At 36.7% G+C, this 21736-nt stretch overlaps 1 protein-coding gene across 3 annotated transcripts in view; it reads right to left on the reverse strand.

Annotated features, from left to right (window-relative positions):
- Positions 1–21736, reverse strand: part of FBXW7 (F-box and WD repeat domain containing 7) — a 218229-nt gene that overhangs the window by 87183 nt on the left and 109310 nt on the right. For 2 of the 3 annotated variants that reach the window (XM_030816241.1, XM_003257840.3), the window contains exon 2: positions 3555–4124. In XM_030816241.1, the coding sequence (XP_030672101.1) occupies positions 3555–4055 (501 nt within the window). In that variant the 5' untranslated portion in view covers positions 4056–4124. Of the gene's footprint in view, positions 1–3554; positions 4125–4729; positions 4780–21736 lie in introns of all 3 variants that reach the window. The other variant, XM_012508214.2, reaches the window with a different exon arrangement.

Here is a 21736-nt window from a genome sequence, read left to right on the forward strand (position 1 = left end):
AGCCCAGATCACTGCAGCCTCAACCTCCTGGGCCCAAATGATCCTCCAACCTCAGCCCCAAAGTAGCTGGAACCACAGGCACATGCCATCACACTCAGCAAATTTTTGTATTTTTTGTAGAGACAGGGTTTTGCCATGTTGCCCAGGCTGGTCTCAAGCAATCTGCCCACCTCAGCCTCCCAAAGTGCTGGGATCACAGGTGTGAGCCAGTGATAACCACACCCGGCTATCTTTTATATATATGTATTTTTTGATAAACATTTATTTCTTATTTGAGGCAAATGGATAAAAACGGTTTAATTACTAGGAGGAATCTAACAATCAAGATGGGAAAAAAATAGACTAATTTGAGGTAAGGAAGTTATGTGAGAAGAGAACAGGTGGAAGCCACTAAGATAGACATGGAAGCATCAGAAATTAGTACTCAAACACACTTCTCTTCATCAAAAGATCAGGATACCAGATCTGGCCTAATAATCATCTCATTTGTTTTTCGTGTCAGTAGAAAATTAGTTGATACTCTGCATAAAATACGTCAAAGATTCTTCAATATGAGCTGGGCATCTCTTCAGAAAACAAGTTTTTTAAAAAAAATATGATAAGGATGTTGACAAAGGGAGTTAAAACTGAAGAGACAGTCATTTATATCTAGAGAAGCAAGCTGACTCTAGAATTTACAGGCTAGTCAAATTTAGAGGAATAGCCAGCACACAACCTCTGCTTTAAAAGCATGTTTTATGGATTTGAGAGAGTATGATCTCTATCAAATTTTTTAACAGCGTCATTTGTTCCTGATTACTTTAGCCTTGAGCTGTAAAATCTTCAATAATGTTTTGTTATGTGCCACAAAGAAAAGTAGTTAACTGAACTCTCTGTCCTTTCTATAGGGTAGCTCTGATCACTTCAAATGGGACATAGTATTAGAAAATCATCACACTCCAGAGTCTTTTTGACTATGTTGGAAATCTTGTTCAGTGATGTTTGTCAAATTCTACCATAGGGGGCAGCATAGCACGTGGAAAGAGAAAGGGGTTTTTTGCAATTAGGCAAATCAGGATTAAAATTTCTCATCACTTAGTGTAATCTGGGGTGGATCGTTCGGCCTCTCTGTAACTTTTGTTTATGTATCTGTCATAGGATCTTTCAAACAGTGTGAGCTTAATAAATAGCAATTCTTGACTACCACTTCCCTTGACTTTTAACATTAAGACAATATGGAATTTTTAACATATATTGCTTGCCATAAGGCTCCCCAAAAAACAAACCTTTAGTGACAAGGGGGGAAAAAACTGTCCTCAGAGTTTTGACAGTTTTCAAAATGCTTTCAAAGAATAAAGCAATGCAAGGAAGAATTAAAAATCTTTTTTTCTCATTAATATCATATTTGCTTATGCAGCATATTTAGGGATGATGGATAAAATTCAGTCTAGCTGTCCAGAGGGTTTGTTTATGAGAATGCCAAAAAATAAAACTTGAAAGGTATCCTGAGTAAAATTTGTAGAAAGCTAATCCTATGTTAACATTTAAAAATGGGATTTCATTTCTTATGTCTCTACTCTCAAAAGTCAAAGTTTAAGACTTGAATGAAACTATGGTCTAGGGTAACATCTGTAGAAGTGTCTTAACTTTATAATGATCAAGAATTGAAGGCTCTTCCAAAATAAAGTACTTGAAATAGTGAGAGCTTCTATTTATTGTATTAAAACATGTATACACGGAGAATACTGACATTTTCTTTTTAGATGAAGCAGTACTAAGTGACTTTTTTTAATGCTGTTGAAAGTGCTCTGGGAATACTCTGGCAGAGGGGTTTCAGGAATGGACAAAAAGGAAAACATTTAGAAAAATTTCAGACTGAAATCTTACTTGTAGAAGGGTATCACTGTCCTGGCAATCAAATAACTTTGTATTCTTCATGCCATACTTGTGAAGGCAGATCATCTCATGATCAACAATATATCAAAAAGTATACATACACGCTTATATAATAAATGCATATACACATCTATACTGTACATGTGTATATATATAAATGCATATACACATCTATCCATGCTATGGTTAGAGCCCAGTCCATTCTTGTTATCTTATATATACAGGACAATAATTGTTATTTATGATTCAGAATCACTAGAAAAAAACTAACAAATTCAGTATACTTCGTTTTTAAAGAGGTAATCATCATACACAAAATTTTACATCTTGAAGGTAAAGAAAAGATAAAGCACCTATCAAACTTGTGAACTGGAAGGTTTCCTACAGAATATAAGGATGACTTTTCCTTTTGGAAAAAGATAATGTTTTGTCTAACTAGCTTTTTTTGCTTTTAATTTAAAGTGTAGCAGAAATCAGCAATAACTCTGCATTGTTCCACAAGGCTTAGTTTTGATTGAATCTCTTTCTGAAATAAGTTAGTGCAATTGGACCTTAAGTATTAAACCCCTATTCCTCTAACTGAACCCTCAGGAAAAAAAGAGATGTTAAAACTCCCTTTTGATATAGTAAGCTTGAAGAAGAGGATCAAGACTAGGGGGATAGAAGGGAGGAATGACACTATAAAAGGTCTGAGCCTTAACAAAGCGGTGCTATAGTTGTTAGCAGTAAAGCCATCTGGCTAAGATCCAAAGCTACTGCTTCAACATCTTGAGACAGGGATGGTACAATGGATGAAAAATCACTACTTGATGTCACATCCTTCTTAGATCATGCCAGCTAAATAAAATCTGACTTGCAGACAGGCTAGGTAAATTAGGGCCAAACACATTTTAGAAAGTTAAGGTTTTACAAGGAGATGTAAAACATGATTTAGCATTTCAAATATTATTAATCCAAGTGTGTAAGATACTTCATTCCAAGTCAAGTTAGGTTAAACGATATGATGTTAAATCAGTTTGTATATTGTTTATGGCCTAAAATCACTGTAAAATGTAAGAAATAAGCAAGTAGGAGTAAGAGGATGAACTACCACAGACATTATTTTAATGTCTATAAAACACGTAAGCTATTATTCAAGTTAAAATGTTCCTTTCCAAAATACAGTTTAACTGGTTAAGTCTACTCTACATGAATATTCATTATTTCTAATTCTCAAATGATAAATAACTAGAACTAATTTGAGGCAACTTTTGAGTAATTTATGTCTTAGAGTGACACTTGTAAATAGACAGCCCACTCCAGCAGCTGTATTTTGTAAATAACAAGTTTCTTCATTACTTGATTTACACAAATCATGTTTTACCAGAAACCTCTACACCCCACACAAGCTACTAATCCCTGCCCGGGACGCAAGGTTTAGACGAACATTTGATGTTAATAATTTTTCACAGTAATAGGCTGAATTACTTTCTCTCCATTTGTACTCAGATTGTCCCATTATCAGTATTTCTACTTGTAATACTTTTCATTACCTTCTGTAAGACAAAAAACTAGTTCATTTTATTATTACATATCTTAAGATTAATTTTTAGTAATACAAAGACTGTGAGGAAAGTTTCATTACAATTAAAATAGGTATGTAAAGTTTCTCAGGTTAACAATATATTGAATATACTCACTTTTGTTGTTTTTGTATAGAATGGGGAGGAGAGTTGGTGAACGGGCAGGTCCACAATACTACTGGAGTTTGTGACACTGTTAGTATGTGTATGTTCATCTTCTCTGCTACTATCATCAGACTGATCAAAATCATCACTCTCCTGGTCCATCTCCTCCTCCTCCTCATCCTCTTCATCTTGTTCACCAGCATGTTCTTCATCTTCCTCTTGTTCTTCTTGGTTTCCTGAGGAGTCCTCATCTACCGAAATAAATCTATTATTGTTTTCTTCCAATTGTCCTTGCTGGGAATCATTTTGGCCTCCAGGTCTAGGTTCTACTCCAACAACTTCACCATTCCTTGAGGTGTGTTCCTCCTCTTGTTGTCTGAGTTGCTGTTGCTGTTCCTCCTCTACCACACGATTCATCTGTTCTTCATCTACCTGGCTTGAGGAAGGGTTACCTCTCAGAGAGCCTCCAGTTCGTCGTCTTTTGCTGCCCACAGAGAGCAGTTCCTGATTCATTTCCAAAAGCCAGCTTGCTACTTCTTGGACCTTGGCTAGACTATCAGAAGATGCAAAGGTTTTCACATCCTGCAGGGGAAAATAGGAGAAAAAACAAGATTTGTACAATCTATATTATGTTCTACTTTCATGTTATTTGTCTACATTCTAAATATCATTAATGATTGCAAAAAAGTATTGATGCCACCAAGGCATTAAAATATTCTTTAGTAAACAATATAGAACATTTCAATTTTAAAAGTTATAACACTTTATAAAGACATGCACAAAAACCAAAGTAAACATTAATCCCTTTTAATAATTTTTAGCATGAAGATTTATAGTTTAATTCCTTTGACCAATAAAACATAATATTTCAAGCAAATAAAACAATTTTAATTTTACATCAGTAGTTCATAGACTATATCCTATATAAAACTTCCACAAAATTTTAAGAAGTGTATCAAAAAAAAGTTTCAGTGTTCAGTTAAATTTGGGAAATGCTGAGGTAAATCAGATTAAAAGGCTTTTTACCCTGGGTATTTCCCAAACTTTTCTGATCACAGAATCTTGCCTTCAGACACAGTTTTCTAGCAGGTAACAATTATAATCATTATTATTTCAATTTTTTTACAAATGACTGGACAGAAAATAAACAAAAAATTTATTTTAAAAAAAAGTTTGTAAGTTCATACCCTCTGACCCAGTAACTCCACTTCTGGCAATCTATCCTAAGGAAGTAATCCTAAAACAGAAAAAAAAAATTATACAGAGGATGCTCACTGCAGTTTATCCACAAAAGCAAAAAATAAAGATAAAAATAAATGTAAATAAAAATAAAAATAAAAATCCAAATGTTCAATATAAAGGAATCTATGAGATGGGATATATATGGTGTAATCCCTAAACATGACGTTCATAAAATATTTTTTAAAACATAGATGTTATAATATATTATGCTAAGGGGAAAATGCTGGAAATTATGATTATAGTATGATTTTTACACTGTATGAAGGCCAGAAGACAACATTTCAAAATAAACTGCATCTTAGGCAGTGGTATTACTGATGCTTTAAACATTTCTTTTTATCATATTTCTCAATTTATATCAAGCATGTTTACCTTTATGTTTTTTAACCTAGGCTCTAGAATTTTATCTGATACAGCATCTTTTCATGATATTCATTCTTACATTTTATCCTTTGCTGGTATCTATATGGACATCTTTGAAGTCAGATAAAATAATGCCAACATATTGTGCACACACAAGAAATTATGCACCCGTGATCTAAAACTTGAAACTGCTAACAAATGAAGTGTTGTCAATACTAGTCTTTTTCAGAGAAAACCTTTAGTATGATTTACAACAGTGTATCATAAAACACAAACTTCAACAAACAGAGGCCCATATCCTAAAATTTGAGGAAGGTCTTTTATTTCTTCTTACCATAATACAAAATGTCAAGACATATCAAATATTAATATATAACTTATTATTTTATCAGTAACTGATGTGACTCAACTTGAGTTCAGTAAAATAAAATCTGATGGCTAATAAACAACATTAAGTTGCATGGTTTTCTTGGCAACTGGACATGATGGGAATAGAAATGATCCAAGGTCAGGAAGAATACTAATAAAAGAAATAAAATTTTAAATTGAAAATGTTCCTCACTTTGCAGGCAAGGTAATCAAGGCTCAAAATGATTTAGTAAATTTCTCAAGATTACTAGCTTCAAGTAAAGCAGGGACAAGAATTTAACACCCAACTGAGTCTTCTTTCATGCACCTTAAAGTAACTACATAAAATCCTGAAAGAATATTATTCTCTAACACTGATACTGCCTTCTTTTCCAAAACTAGAATCACTACAATACTCAAAGATTATTACTCTAAAACAAATTATTTGCTGAGCATTCAATATGCTTCCTGTACATGTCAATTTTCTGGAGGATAATGTTTAGAATAGTGTCTCTTTCAAGTTAACCAATGACATTTCATCTTTTTTGACCAGAACCCACAGTAAAATTATGTTTAACATCACAACTCTGCATGCATGCAATTAAACATATTAAAACAATGGTTTCAGAGAAAGGGAATTATGAAACATTTCTGGTATCTAAAGTCCCTATAAATCACCACCATTAATCAAATACAGTTGATTCGCATTCACAGTAATTGTGTTCTATAAAATTGCTGCAACCACTGAATTAACAAATACTGAGCCATTGCTCCTAGGGGAAATACGGTTCTCACAAGCCTCTGGTCACAACATTGTTGCCAACTGATCAATGCATAACCTTTTTTATGCGTGTTTCTGTCTAAATATATCTTTAATATAGATTGATTCATTAGCATTGAACTCATGGTCAACAGCATTATAACTAATGCCTGAATTAAGTTTATTTAATACACATTAGTTTACCTTTAAGGCAAATTACAGCCTTCCCGCACTTCGGAACATTAAACAGAACCTCAGGACTATGTTTGGGGGCCATTCTAAACTGCACAATCACTAACAAAAAGCACCAAAATGAGGACAATGCTTTTTCCTCATGGACCATGAAAATGACACTTGTTTATGGTATGAGAGCTGCAACAAGAAGGCAGAGCATCACCCTGTAGATCTCAACTGGAAATAGGTTTGTCAGGTGGCTCAAACTTTGTGACACTCTGCACAGTACGTGTCCACAAATGACTATGAAAGTATCATTCGTGGCTGTGAAAGTGACTGTGTTGTTACAGTTCTGCTAACCTAACAAAGGATAAATGATCAGAGAAATTAAAAGCTCCATTATAGATATTAATCAATAAATGTTTCAAATAAATTGAAAGTTCAGATAGCTCAGATAAAATAAAGTTGGACTTTGCATAAAATAATGGCTGGAGAAAAGAACATTACTTTTCCTTTTTTTAAGTGTGGGGAACAACATTCTTCTGGCAGTGTCTTTCAAGGCAGTGGAAAGTCCAGAGAGGTCTTGACCAATAGGTACTTTAAAAAGATGCCTACAGTCAGCTCCATTCTGGATGAAAAAGAGGTATAATAATTTTGCTCTTCAAAAAAATTTAAAATAGGTTATTTAGAAAAAGCAGAGCTACTCCATGACTTTCCCCAAGTCCTAGAAAATACAGGGTAACTTTCAGTGACTATGCTTTGTTGATTTAGTGGCATTTCAGGCCTACCTTGGGGAAGGGGGGGTATTTTAGACAACTTTCTCATGAACTTTTTAAACATTTTCTCAATAACCTTGTTTTTCAAAAAGACCTTTGATAATTCAAAACCAGTTGAAATGCTTATTCTAGGCTGCTTAAAGGAAAAAAGTGGGCATAGATACAGTTGTTAAATAAATGGAGCTCTGAGAGCCTGTCTTATATTGAACTAGAGTTGCCAGCTTCAAAGGAAAATTCCAAGGCAAATACTAACTTCGAAATCATAGTAGACACGGAGGAATACAGTTTATACCAATAAAACAAGAAGTAGTTTAAGCAAATTACTAAAGACTCTGAATCACTAGGCAACATTAACATTTTCAGAATTTACATGGGCAGGTATAATCCATTAGGCTTGAGCTACAAAGTGATTTAAGAAGCTTTAGGACAAAGATAACAAGAAAGTAAACCAACTGTACTGATCATCAGGAAGAATAACTCAAAGCCTGGAATCACTTTCTGCAAGAAGTTTAGGATTTTCACTGAATTTTTAAAAGAGCCAACACCCTCCACTTCATATATGAACTTTCTATACCCCAAATTAATAATTTATTAATTACTATGATTAGGAGTAAGTACCTGAAATGCATGATGAAATAAGTTTTATCTTATTACTCCACTGCTCAACACCCACTAAGAGCTTCCCATTTCACTCAGAGTAAAAGCCAATGTCTTTTATGGTTGGCTGTTGGTCCTTCTATCATCTACATACATCCCCACCACTGTGAACTCACTTTATTCCACCCTTTCTGTCACCGTTCTTTCTTGAGGGGTAAAGTGTGCTGCAACCTCAGAGTCTTTGTGCTAGCTATTCCCCTTTTTATTTCTTTTACTTCCTTCATAGAGGACTCTGTTCAAATGTCCCCTATTCAATGATATTTCCTCTAACCACGCAACTTAAAATAATACCCCCCAGCATCACCTTTTCTTTTTCTTTGTCCTGGCTTTACTCATTTCCACAGCACTATATAAAAGCAGAAATAGTACCTACTATATAGTAAATACCTACCTATCCATCTCTCCATCCATCAGTTTATTTCTGTACTATCTGCCTTCCCACACTAGAATTTAAGTTCTATAAGGAAAAGGGACTTTTGTTTTTCATCACTATTATCTCCAGCACCCACAAAAATGCCTGACCCATAAGGCACTCAAAACATTTGTTTACTGAGTAAATAATTATCAAATCTTTTTAAAGACAATCATGTACTAAGCATGCTCTTCACCAAAGAAGAACTTCAAGCCAGGTCACAAACACAACGTCAATTACTTTAAATACATTTTTTAAAGTTGTACTCTGTATTGAAACTGGTAGGACATATATCCTAATATCTTAACACATATTTGTAAATTGTCTACTAAGTCATAAGAAATCATTTTTGCCTCTGTATCAAATTTCTTGTTATTTTCAGCACAGCATGTAAAAAACAACTATGTGACTAAAAAGATCAATACTTCGAAAACAATTATTGTTTCTGAGTATTTCTGGTTCCATATATTCTATACTGCAGCTGAGAAATCACATTTGTAACTTTAAAGATAAAAATCTTTCAGGGACTGCAAAATTTGATGAAAAGCTCCTTGGTAATGTACATTAGCAAAATCAACACAAAACGGGCAATACTGGCAAGTGTCATCATATACGCAGAAAGTAATTCATAAAGTTTTATGGATGTACACTGAATAATTTAAATCGACTTGGCTAGTCAATCATATATATCTTTACTGGAAAGGATGCAAAAGACTATTCCTCAGTCCATATGACAATACATATTTTTTGTTATTTGAATTATAATATATATTTTGTTTTGGCTAAATTTAATCCCTGTGTGATATGCCACCACCTGTGTGATATGGGCTTACTCCATAATAACTAAATTTTAAACTGGTTGTTACATCTCAAAGACTCTTTTGCCATTTTTGTATCTCTATACTCTGTTGGTCACTAGCTCTCTTTACAACTCTCTCCTGTCCCTTAATTTTCCTTGGTACATTCCTCAGTGCATCCCTCAGGCAGCACTGTTACTGTGCTCCATCGCTAGCTCCTCCCTTCTTTGTTGTTTCTTTGAAAGTCAGGGTTTCAACTATCACAAAGAAGCTAATGACTCCCCATACTATTGTCTCCAGTCAGACTCCTCTACTGAGCCTATTAATTTCAAGAAGGTGTCCCAAAGTCACATCAAATTCATTATTTTAACATCCAAACTTCTATTTCGCCACAACATGCACACATACGTAAGGCCCAAATTTGTTCTTATATCCTCCTATTATTTTCTCTATTTCAGTGAATGGAATCATATTCTAGCCAGTTGCAGATGTAAGAAACCCAGATGGCTCTTCTTCCTTCTTTTCCTCAAAAATTTAGTCAAAAAGCTATTAGATGGAGCCAAGCAAGTTAGGTGTGTATGTGGGAGGCAGGTAGTCCAAAATTTGGAAGTCGAAGCAGAATGAAAAGAGCCTTTCTGTAGTGAGGGATGGCAGTGGGGAGGAACAGAGGCAGACCAACAAGGGGGCAAGGTGGCAAAGCTTGACTCAAAGAAGCATGAGAAATAATCCATATAGTAAAGAAGCCCCTGTAGGTCAAAGGCAGAAGAGAGTGACAACATCCCTGTGGGTGGGTAACACAGTAAAGAGTGTCCACATGAGGGAAGGATGTCAAAGGCTGAAGGAAAGAGGAGGGTGCAGTGGCCACAGTGGTACCCTACTCAGATATCCCTTCAACCTAACCTGCTATGAGGAACAGAACTGCTTGACAGCCTCCATCTATCGCACCTTGGAATCCATGGCAACCACCCCTGGCCTTGCTGCCTCTGGGCTTCTCCCAGCAAGCTACCAAGCAGGGTAGAAGTACTAGAATGGGGATTACTCCAAAAGACAACATAGGAGGGTAGTAGGGTAGGGTGGGAGATTCCCTGCGCATCAAATCTTGTCTTGACATCTGTGTCTCAGAAGACCCAAACTAACACAAAAAACATCTGTGTTAAGAGTACTGATATCAAAAGCTCTTGGGGCAAAATGTTTTAACATCTGAAAGATGTTATAAAATGGTTAACTTCATTAAACAAAGGTCATTCCACTCATTTAAAGAACAACTCTTACCACATACACACACAAAAAAATCCACTTAGCAGTGGAAAACTCAATAGCGTATTTGAACTGAAATGGGTCCTTTAAAGAAAACAGTAGGCTAGATTCTGTTGAATATTTAAACATTAATGGCTGTAGAAACTAGTCTACATAGTACTTATTTTTCAGTCTCTGTAAGGTGTGAAGAAAATGGTTGGGTTTTCTTTATTTCAAAGGACAACATTCTTGGATTTAAAAGGAAAATGAGCTGTTGAAAAACATGTTACAAAAGAAAATCTTGAAATGTTTCTATTGCTGTTAGGGCTTCAGAGTGAGGAAGGATATCAGCAAGTCTCAAGTCTTGTTGGAAATCACCTGGAGGAGCTGCAGAAAAAAACTGAACACATTTTCCTTCACTTGAACACAAGCGTAGAACTGGAAAAGGGATCCTGTTTCTGAATGTTCTGACTGTGAAAATTTGACTTGAGAAAAAAGGAAAAAGATCTGCAGTTTTGTCTTACATTAAAGATGAGTTTTACTAATCTTTCCAAGACAAGATATAGATTTCTATGAAGAAAAGATTATCCTGCTACTCACAGAAAAACAGTGAACATTATGCTGCAGCAATTTCTCACACATATGAACAATCTTTTTTTATTCAGCAAACAAGAATAAGCTCAGAAATAGTCTTATTTCAGTTGAAAATGAAATTAACATGATTTGCTTATCTCATGCTTGACCTGGAATTGATATGTGCAGCAAGAAACAAGGACAAAAGACAAATATAATTTTCACATTAAAGAGGCAAATTCACATTAAAGAGATAAATATAATTTTATTTAAAATTCAAAAATAATAATTTTATGCATATATCAGCCTATACAAGAAGTAATCTAACTAGCAGGCATACAATTGAGCCTGACCATATCACTGAGTAAAGAAAAGTTTTTCAAAATCTGGTTTAAAATTGTGTCTAAATCATATTTTCATTCATATTGCATTGGCTTATGGTTTTAGCAGCTTTACTATTCAACACTGTCAATTTTCATTTTGTAAACATCATTAATTAAAATCAATTTATAATCTTTATTAAATTAAATCTGCTGAGCCTAAGAAAAATGAAGTGCCATTTTGGCTTACGCTAGTTACTTACGCAAAATGTATTACATTTCTTATGAGTTTATAAAATTTATAAAAAGATTAATTTCAAGAAAAGTGAAGCTTAATTACCATGGGGTTGAATTTTCCCCCAAGAAAAAGTGATTTAAACATCATTTTTAGTTTTAAGAATGGGGTGAAAATTATTCTTGTGTATACCACATCACATTTGGATCTCACGTAATAGAAATGTGTGGTAAGGCCCACTAGGATAAGGTAAACACACACACACACACACACACACACACACACACACACACAGTGGCAAAGTCTTAAAAAAAAAAAAAAAGGAAAAAAAATGGAGTTTCCTCTACCTTCTGTAATGACTTTCATTGGGGCTGCTATCCTTTGTGAGGTGAAGAAACCACACAAAAAGAGGAGGAGGTTAATGATTTCACCAATACTTATACCTCAGAAAACTGCAGGTTCAATTCCAGACCACTGCCATAAAGTTAATATTGCAATAAAGCAGGTCACAAAAAATTTTTTGGTTTCCCAGTGCAATAAAAGTTATATTTACACTACTATTACGTGTGTAATAGCATTATGTGTAAAAAAAATGTACATACTTTAGTTTAAAAGGACTATACTGCTAAAAAAAAATGCTAATGATCAACTGAGACTTCAGTGAGTCCAATTCTTTTGCTGGTGGGGGGTCTTGTCTTGATATTGATGGCTGCTGACTAATCAGTATGGCTGTGGCAATTTCTTAAAATAAGACAACAACAAAGTTAGCCGCATCAATTGACTCTTCCTTTCATGAAAGACACTATGCCATGTGATAGCATTTTACCTAACTGTAGGTCTTCTTTCAAGATTGGAGGCAATCCTCCCAAACCACCGCTGCTTTACCAATTTATCAATTAATTTTATGTAATGTTCTAAGTCCTTTGTTGATATTTCAACAATTTTCAAAGCATCTTCACTAGGAGTAGTTTCCATCTCAAGAAACAGCTTTTGGGCCAGGCACGGTGGCTCACGCCTGTAATCCCAGCACTTTGGGAGGCCGAGGCGGGCAGATCACGAGGTCAGGAGATCGAGACCATCCTAGCTAACACGGTGAAACCCCGTCTCTACTAAAAATACAAAAAATTAGCCGGGCGCGGTGGCGGGCGCCTGTAGTCCCAGCTACTCGGGAGGCTGAGGCAGGAGAATGGCGTGAACCCGGGAGGTGGAGCTTGCCGAGATCGCGCCACTGCACTCTGGCCTGGGCAAAAGAGCAAGACTCCATCTCAAAAAAAAAAAAAAAAAAAAGAAAGAAAGAAACAGCTTTCTTTGCTCATCAATAAAAAGCAACACCTCAGCCATTCAAATTTTATCTTGAGATTTCAGCAATTGTCATGTTGTGTCAGGTTCTACTTCTACTTCTCTTGCTATTTCTACCACATCTGCAGTGACTTCCTCCACTGTAGTCTTGAGCCCTTCAAAGTCGCCCATGGGGGTAGAATCAGTTTCTTCCCAACTCCTATTAATGCTGATATTTTGACCCCCTCCCATAAATCACGAATGTTCTCAATGGTACTTAGAATGGTGAATCTTTCCCAGAAGGTTTTTGGTTTACTTTGCCCAAATTCATCACAGGAATCACTGCAGCAGCTACAGCCTTAAGAAATATATTTTTTAAATAATAAAACTTGAAAGTAGAAATGACTCCTTGATCCACGGGCTACACAATAGATATTATTATGTTTTTCAAGCATGAAAAAAATAGGAATCTCCTTATACATCTCCATCAGAGCTCTTGGGTTACCAGGTGCATTGTCAATGAGCAGTAATATTTTGAAAGGAATCTTTCACTGAGAGCAGCAGGTCTCAAGAGTGGGCTTAACATATCTAGCAAACCGTGCTGTCATCCAGGCTCTGTTTCATTTATAGAGCATGGGCAGAGTAGATTTAGCATAATTCTTAAGGACCCTGTGATTTTCAGAATGACCAATGAGCACTGGCTTCCACTTGAGGTCACCAGCAGCATTAGCCCCTAACAAGAGTCAGCCTGTCCTCTGATGTTTTGAAGCCAGGTACTGACTTCCCCTGTCTAGCTAGAAAAGTCTTAGATGGCATCTTCCAATAGAGTGCTGTTTCATCTACATTGAAAATCTGTTATTTAGGGTAGCCACCTTCAGTGATCTTAGCTAGATCTTCTAGATAACTTGCTGCAGCAGCTTCTCCATCAGCACTTGCTACTTTACCTTGTACTTACATGTTATCAAGACAGCTTATTTCCTTAAACCTCAGGAACTAAACTGCTAGCTTCCAACTTTTCTTCTGAAGCTTCCTCACCTCTTACCCTTCATAGAATTGAAGTAAGTTCGGGCCTTGCTCTGGATTAGGCTTTTGTTTAAGGGAATGTTATGGTTGATTTGATCTTCTATCCAGACACTAAAACTTTCTCCACATCAGCAATAAGGCTGTTTTGCTTATAATTCATGTGTTCACCAGAGTAGCACTTTTAATTTCCTTCAAGAACTTTTCAGCTGGGTGTAGTGGCTCATGATTATAATCCCAGCACTTGAGGAAGCCAAGGTGGGAGGATTGCTGAGGTTAGCAGTTCAAGACCAGCCTGATCAACATAGTGAGACCCTGTCTCTACTTTTTAAACATACAAAAAAGTGAAAAAAAGAAAGGAACTTTTCCTCTGTACTCACAACTTGGAGGTTTGGCACAAAAGGCCTAGCTTTTGCCCTGTCTCTGCTTTCAACATGCCTTCTTCACTGATCATTTCTAGCTTTTGATTTAAAATGAGAGACATGCAACTCTTCTTTTCACTTGAACACTAAGAAGCCACTGTAGGGTTATTAATTGGCATAATTTCAATGTTGTGTCTCAGGGAATAAGAAGGCCTGAGGAAAGAGAGATGGGAACAGCTGGTTGGTGAAGTGGTCAGAATACACACAACATTTATTAAGTTTGCCATCTTTTATTCTTCTATGGCTATGGTTCATGGCATCCCCAAACAATTATGATAGTAACATCGAAGAGATCACTGATCATAGATAACCATTAGGTATAATAATAATGAAAAAGATTGAAATATTGCCAGAATTACCAAAATGGGACACAGAGCCACACAGTGAGCTGCTGGAAAATGGCACCAAGAGACTTGCTCAACACAGGATTGCTCCAACCCTTCAATTTGTTTAAAAAAAAAAAAAAACATAAGCAAAGTGCAATAAACCACGGTGTGCCTATATAGTAAAAGTGATAACCTGATGCTTTATAATCTGAATTCTTCTAGCCTCTTGAAATCAGAAGAAATTCAGAAAAGCTCGGTGAATTCTTTATGAATTCAACTGAATTACCAGTTGCACACTGGTAGTGGAATAGTGAAGAGGTGTGTAAAAAGTAAATTAACTGGCTTCAAGATATGTGTTGTATTCCCAAATCTGTTGAGTTTCCCAAATTCATAAGCCATTATGTAGTTGTAAGTGCAGTAAGTCTGAGTATTGTACTGAAGTTTCTATTAGAATCATTAAGACAGACATCAGGCATTTTAAGACACTTTGTCAAACTCTCTGTCTCTTTCTGCTTTGAGATGACACTTACTATGACAATTTAGAATGAAAATGATTGCTGAAGATAATCCAGATGACACTAGACTATTACTGATGAAGCTCTAGGGGAGTTTATATTAGATTAGCAGATCTAAAATCTTTTTTTAAAAACTACTTCCTTTTTTAGAGTAAAATAAAATACAGATACAGAAAACTACACAAAAACTTCATACCTTAGTATATTAAGAGAATACATTCTTGTGACCACCACACAGCAATTTGCTAGTGAGCCCAGAAGCTCCTCTAAGTGCTCTGATTCAGTCATAGCCCCTTCCCTTCCTCTAAGTAACTCACTTCTTTTAAATTATTCTTAATTACATCCTGTATTTATCACTTTATCAGCTAAGTAAGCCTCCCCAGATAACTATTATTTAATCTTGACCATTTTTAAGAAGAGTTGCTACTTCTATTCAGTCTCTTTTAATCTACAGGTTTATTTTCCATTCTTTTTCTTAAAATTTATGTTTGATCTGGCTTTTCGTAGTGTTGATTTGACTGATTATTTACACATAATGCAATTCAGCATATTCATCTGGTCTCTTTATTTGTGGCAAATTGGAAGCTGGATCCAGAGGCTTTATTGAACTTGGTTTGTTTCTTTGTCTAATAATGTGTTAGTTCATTATGTGTCATCTAGCATCTGGTTTCCTTCTTATGATTTTAGCAGCTATTGATATTCGTTGCCTCCATCCATTAATACACTGAAGGTGGCAAAATGGTGGTATTCTAACACTCTCATTTCTTTTCAATTTATTAAAAGAAATGATTTCATAAAGAAATGCTTCCCTTATTTGCTATTTAATTCCTCAGTGCTATAGTCCACTTAGAAAAGTTGGTAATGCTGTATTACTCTAGCATGAACTAGTTGAGCTATTAGATAATATTTGACAGTAAAAACTTTGTAAATTTTTATTGATAATTTAAAAATTATAATTTTCTAAATTTTAGATTGGAGAAATAAAAATTTGCCAAACATGTCAACAGTACACATTTTCCCAAGTAATATACAACAGTGGTTATCAAACTCGATTTTGGTGCCTATCAGTGGTACCACCATACCTCTAATGTCCATCAGAGGTAAACCACATAAATAATAATTTTACTACTGGTACTTTTAAACAACAGAGAACCACACAGCAATGAGAATGAGAATGACAAACTGTGGCTAACAATATAGACAAATTTTACAGACATAACGCTAAGCAAAAACAACATAAAACAGACAGAATATAAATTGTATTATTCCACTTTAAAGAGTTCAAAAAAGGCAAAACTAATCTATGGTGTTAAAAGTCATTATGGTGGTTACATTTGTGTTTGGAGGGGTGGGGTGCTAGACTAGTTTCTAGAAGGAGTCACTAGAGGAGGTTCTGGAATAGCAGTAATGTTCTATTTTTTTATTTGATTGTTGTTACTTTTCTCAGTGTATGCTGTATTCCAGTAAAAAGTCAAAAAGTGAACAATTATGGTTTCCAGATTTGAGGGGGAAAAACACAACTTTCCTGCTGGCAGAATTCCTTGGGAAATGCTTTTTCTTTTTTTTTCCATATTTTGCAGAGATGGGGGTCCCAATATGTTGCCCAGGCTTGAACTCCTGAGTTCAAGTGATCCTCCTGCCTCGGCTTCCCAAAATGCTGGGATTACAGATGAAAGCCACCGTGCCTGGCCAGGAAGCTGCTTATTTTAAAATGTACATTGGGATTCGGTAGTAGGGCCCAGTTTCTGCATTTTTAATATTTTCTACCCCCACAAGCAGCCACCCACGACTTTGATGTGCATGGTCCAGGGAGCATGCCTTTGAGAACAAGACTTTTTGCATTTTTCTGAAACTTTGACTAACAGGACAATCAATGTTTATTAAATTTAATAAATAAAATGGTTCAAATATATTATGCACTTGACATTAAACAGAAATATAGCTAGAGACACTAAACCAAACATCCAAAACTTAGAATAGTTCTATTACTTAAAACTCTCTCCATCTCTTATCATATTTATTTAAAACCATCATATTCTTAGATCTTTTCATTTCTGTCACTAAACAAGAAGTACCCTGCACCACAGCCCACTTGTTTTAAGCGCCTGGTGAGTTACCGCATGTGTTAACGAGTGGAGAACAAAACCTGCTCAATTTTTTTTTTTTTATTATTATACTTTAGGTTTTAGGGTACATGTGCACAATGTGCAGGTTTGTTACATATGTATCCATGTGCCATGTTGTTTTGCTGCACCCATTAACTCGTCATTTAGCATTAGGTATATCTCCTAATGCTGTCCCTCCCCCCTCCCCCCACCCCACAACAGTCCCCGGAGTGTGATGTTCCCCTTCCTGTGTCCATGAGTTCTCATTGTTCAATTCCCACCTATGAGTGAGAACATGCGGTGTTTGGTTTTTTGTCCTTGCAATAGTTTACTGAGAATGATGTTTTCCAGTTTCATCCATGTCCCTACAAAGGACATGAACTCATCATTTTTTATGGCTGCATAGTATTCCATGGTGTGTATGTGCCACATTTTCTTAATCCAGTCTATTGTTGTTGGACATTTGGGTTGGTTCCAACTCTTTGCTATTGTGAATAGTGCCGCAATAAACATACGTGTGCATGTGTCTTTATAGCAGCGTGATTTATAGTCCTTTGGGTATATACCCAGTAATGGGATGGCTGGGTCAAATGGTATTTCTAGTTCTAGATCCCTGAGGAATCGCCACACTGACTTCCACAATGGTTGAACTAGTTTACAGTCCCACCAACAGTGTAAAAGTGTTCCTATTTCTCTACATCCTCTCCAGCACCTGTTGTTTCCTGACTTTTTAATGATGGCCATTCTAACTGGTGTGAGATGGTATCTCACTGTGGTTTTGATTTGCATTTCTCTGATGGCCAGTGATGATGAAAACCTGCTCAAATTCTTAATAGTCTGCTAGAGACACTAGAGTTTTGTAATTAGCAACATGTTAGGGAATTCAAATTTAATTCATAAGTTATAAATCACTACATATCAAAGGTGTGTAGGATCAAAACCTCAAATACTAAATCTAATGCTGCTAAGGATCTAGAGTCAGCTAGTTACTAGGCAAATAAAGTGACACTGTGAACATCAAATGATATGTACTCTAGGCAAATTAAGACTTCTTTCTTGAAATTTAAAATAAAGCTAATGTTCACTTGCTTTGCAGATCATTGGCTCTGCAGGTCACTGGTTCAGACATCAACTGACTATGCATATGAATCACTTAGGAATCTTGTTAAAATGCAGATTCTGAGTTGGTAAATCTGAAATGGGACCTGAGATTCTGCATTTCTAACAAGCTCCCAGATGATGCCATTACTGCCAGTCAATGACTAAATTTTGAAGAGCAATGCTCCACTCTTGTCTACCTGCTTTGTTTTCACTGCTGCCAAAATAAACATCCTAAGGCACAGATATGACAGTGTCAGCTTCCTCCTTATATATTCCACCCTTTGGTGATTTTACAAGTTCATCTTCCTTACTGTGACACACAAAGACTCTCAAAAGTTGCATGTGGCCTCTCTTGAGCCTCATCTCTGAGTCCATCTGCCTCATTTGCAGCAATTCCATACCCCACAATTCTATTTTAAGCCCAGCAAAACCAAACATCTCACATATCCTAACTCTTAATTATTCCCATTTGTAATGTTTTGTTTTGTTTTCGTACTCCACCCCAGGTTCCCCTGATAGTACTTCAATACCCACTTTAAATATTGTATTTTTAGTGAAAATCTTCCAAGGTCTCCCTGGAAGGAGTTAAGTATAACTCCTGAACTCCTAGTAGAATGGCCAACTACCAAACAGATACTATAAAAAAACTTCCTCAAATGAAACAATTAAAATACCAGATAAAACAAAAATTAAAAGAGTAGGTCAGACAGATAAATATAACCACAGTGTTGACATGAAGAAAAAAAAAGAAAGCCATATGGCCAAGTACAAAGGACCCTGGGAGCTAAGCATAGGCTAAAACGAACTTTTGCCCTGAGAGTTTTTCGAAACTTGGAAACCTTGGGTTTCTAACTTATGTACTGGCACAGGTGCTGAAGGCAAGAAAATAAGCCAAAAGGCCACATATGATAGTTCTCTAACAGGAAACCCCCACATAAAGCTGGGAGCTCTATAAGGTGAATACCTATAATTGTTCAGGGTGAACAGAAAATAAACCCACCACACAAAAATGGACAGTCAGGGATTTTTCTGTCTCAGTTTCAGCTCCAGGTAAAGAAGCAGGATCTCTGCCCCTGCCTACACCCCAAGAATTTATAACCATAAGCAGGCCCTCACACAGGGCTCTGTGTCGCTCTGAAATCCTCAAGCAGTGACCTTAATTAAAAGTGGTAACCAGGTGGTAATATTCCTGGGCAACTAGCTGAAGCAAACCTTAGTTTTCTCAGAAGTAATATAAACTCAACTCAAGGCTCAAAGAATTCCTACAGATAAAGCTCCAAGGAAGAATGCAGCTTGAGAGATGTATGACTAAATAAGCAAGACAGGTTAAGAGGTATGGAAAATAGAATCAAAGGTCTAGTATATATCTAGTTGGAGTTCCAAAAAGATATAAGCAGAAGAATGAGGAAGAGTAAATATTTCCAGAGATAATGGCTATGAACTTCTTTTTTTTTTTTTTTGAGACAGTCTCGCTCTGTCACCCAGGCTGGAGTGCAGTGGCACAATCTCGGCTCACTGCAGCCTCCGCCTCCCGGGTTCAAGCGATTCTTCTGCCTCAGCCTCTAGACTAGCTGGGACTACAGGCGCACGCCACCACGCCCAGCTAGTTTTTGCATTTTTAGTAGAGACGGGAGTGTCACCATATTGGCCAGGCGGGTCTCGAACTCCTGACCTGGTGATCCACCCACCTCAGCCTCCCAAAGTGCTGGGATTACAGGCATGAGCCACTGCCCCCGGCTGGCTATGAACTTTCTATAATACAACTGTTGAAATATATCAATTATCAAATCCAGAAAGCTCAATGAATCTCAACCAGAATAAATATGCATAAATTAACATCCAGACACATCACAGTACAAGTACAGAACAGACAAGATAGAGAAAATATTTTAAAAAACAACTAAAGAGTAAAGATAGTTTACCTAGAAAGGAACTGCAATTAGCCATTTGACTTAATTTTGAATAGCAAAAGTGGAAGCCAGAACAGTGGAATGATAGCTTCCTTTACTGAAAGAAAATGCCCAACCACATTTTTATAACCAGTGAAGCTATCTTTCAAGAACAAAATAGAACTCTACTAGGGGTGAGGGAGTTGCAATAGTTATACATTGTTCCCAAGATGATTTATATTTGCTTTTACCATAACATTCTGGACAGCTGCCAGATCCCTTGGGTCAGAGGTCCCCAACCTTTTTGGCACCAGGGACCAGTTTCATGGAATACCAACCACAGACCAGGGGTAGGTGGGAGGAGCAATGGTTTCTGGATGAAACTGTTCCACCTGAGATCAGTTTTATCCAGCATTAGTTTAATTCTCATAAGGAGCAGGCAACTTAGATCCCTCGCGTGCACAGTTCACAGTAGGGTTCTCACTCCTATGAGAATCTAACACTACCGTTGATCTGACAGGAGACGGAGTTCAGGCGGTAATGCTCGCTTGCCAGCTTGCTCACCTCCTGCTATGTGGCCCGGTTATTAACAGGCCACAGACCGGTATGGGTCCACAGCCCAGGGGTCAGAAACTCCTGCCTTAAGTGATGGCTACCTCTAAACCAGAGGTATGAAAGATCTTAACCGTTATGCTAAGTTACTAGTGCCAAAGAATGACGGCACCTTGCATAAATAACAGGAATTTTCTCTTTGTAAAGCACTTCTCTTTATATTATGCAAGTCTACTATTAACTTTTCAAAATTTGACATTCAAATAAATTGAAAAGTATCAGTGTATACTTTACAAACAGTCATTTCATTTGTCAAAAATTATCTCTGTATAACAGTACAAATTGTGGTATTATTTAAATCTTTTAGATATTACTCCCTATTTTAAAGAATAGCTACTTATTTTGAAAAGTTAGCTTAAAAGTTTAACTTTGTTGGCCGGGCGCGGTGGCTCACGCCTGTAATCCCAGCACTTTGGAGGCCAAGGCAGGCGGATCACGAGGTCAGGAGATTGAGACCATCCTGGCTAACATGGTGAAACCCCGTCTCTACTAAAAATACAAAAAATTAGCCAGACGTGGTGGCAGGCGCCTGTAGTCCCAGCTACTCGGGAGGCTGAGGCAGGAGAATGGCGTGAACCCAGGAGGCGGAGCTTACGGTGAGCTGAGATGGCGCCACTGCACTCTAGCCTGGGCAACAGAGCGGGACTCTGTATCAGAAAAAAAAAGAAAAAAAAACTTTAACTTTGTTAATTTAATTTAAAACAGAAGTCTCGGAAGAAAGCAGCAACACAGTTTTTGGATCTTCCCAAATCTATAAACAGAGCAAGAAGGTACCAAAACCAAAACTCAATGGCAGAGTATCCTCAGAACCCTAAAATACAACTGTTAGGTAAAGGCAAACCACCGACACCCCCAAGACCTACATGGTATCAGTGTCATAGCATGAACAAGGAAAAGGAAGCAACAGAGATCAGACCTGCGACAGGTGGATCCCCCCAAATAACTGGCCACTCAGCAGATGAAAACTGGTAGGTCGTTTAACCACTCCGATAACAGACAAGTGTAGTGGGCCCTCAGCCAGGACTACAGGGAC

This window comes from Nomascus leucogenys, chromosome 7b (assembly GCF_006542625.1).
Source record: "Nomascus leucogenys isolate Asia chromosome 7b, Asia_NLE_v1, whole genome shotgun sequence".
Classification (NCBI taxonomy): Eukaryota; Metazoa; Chordata; class Mammalia; order Primates; family Hylobatidae; genus Nomascus; species Nomascus leucogenys.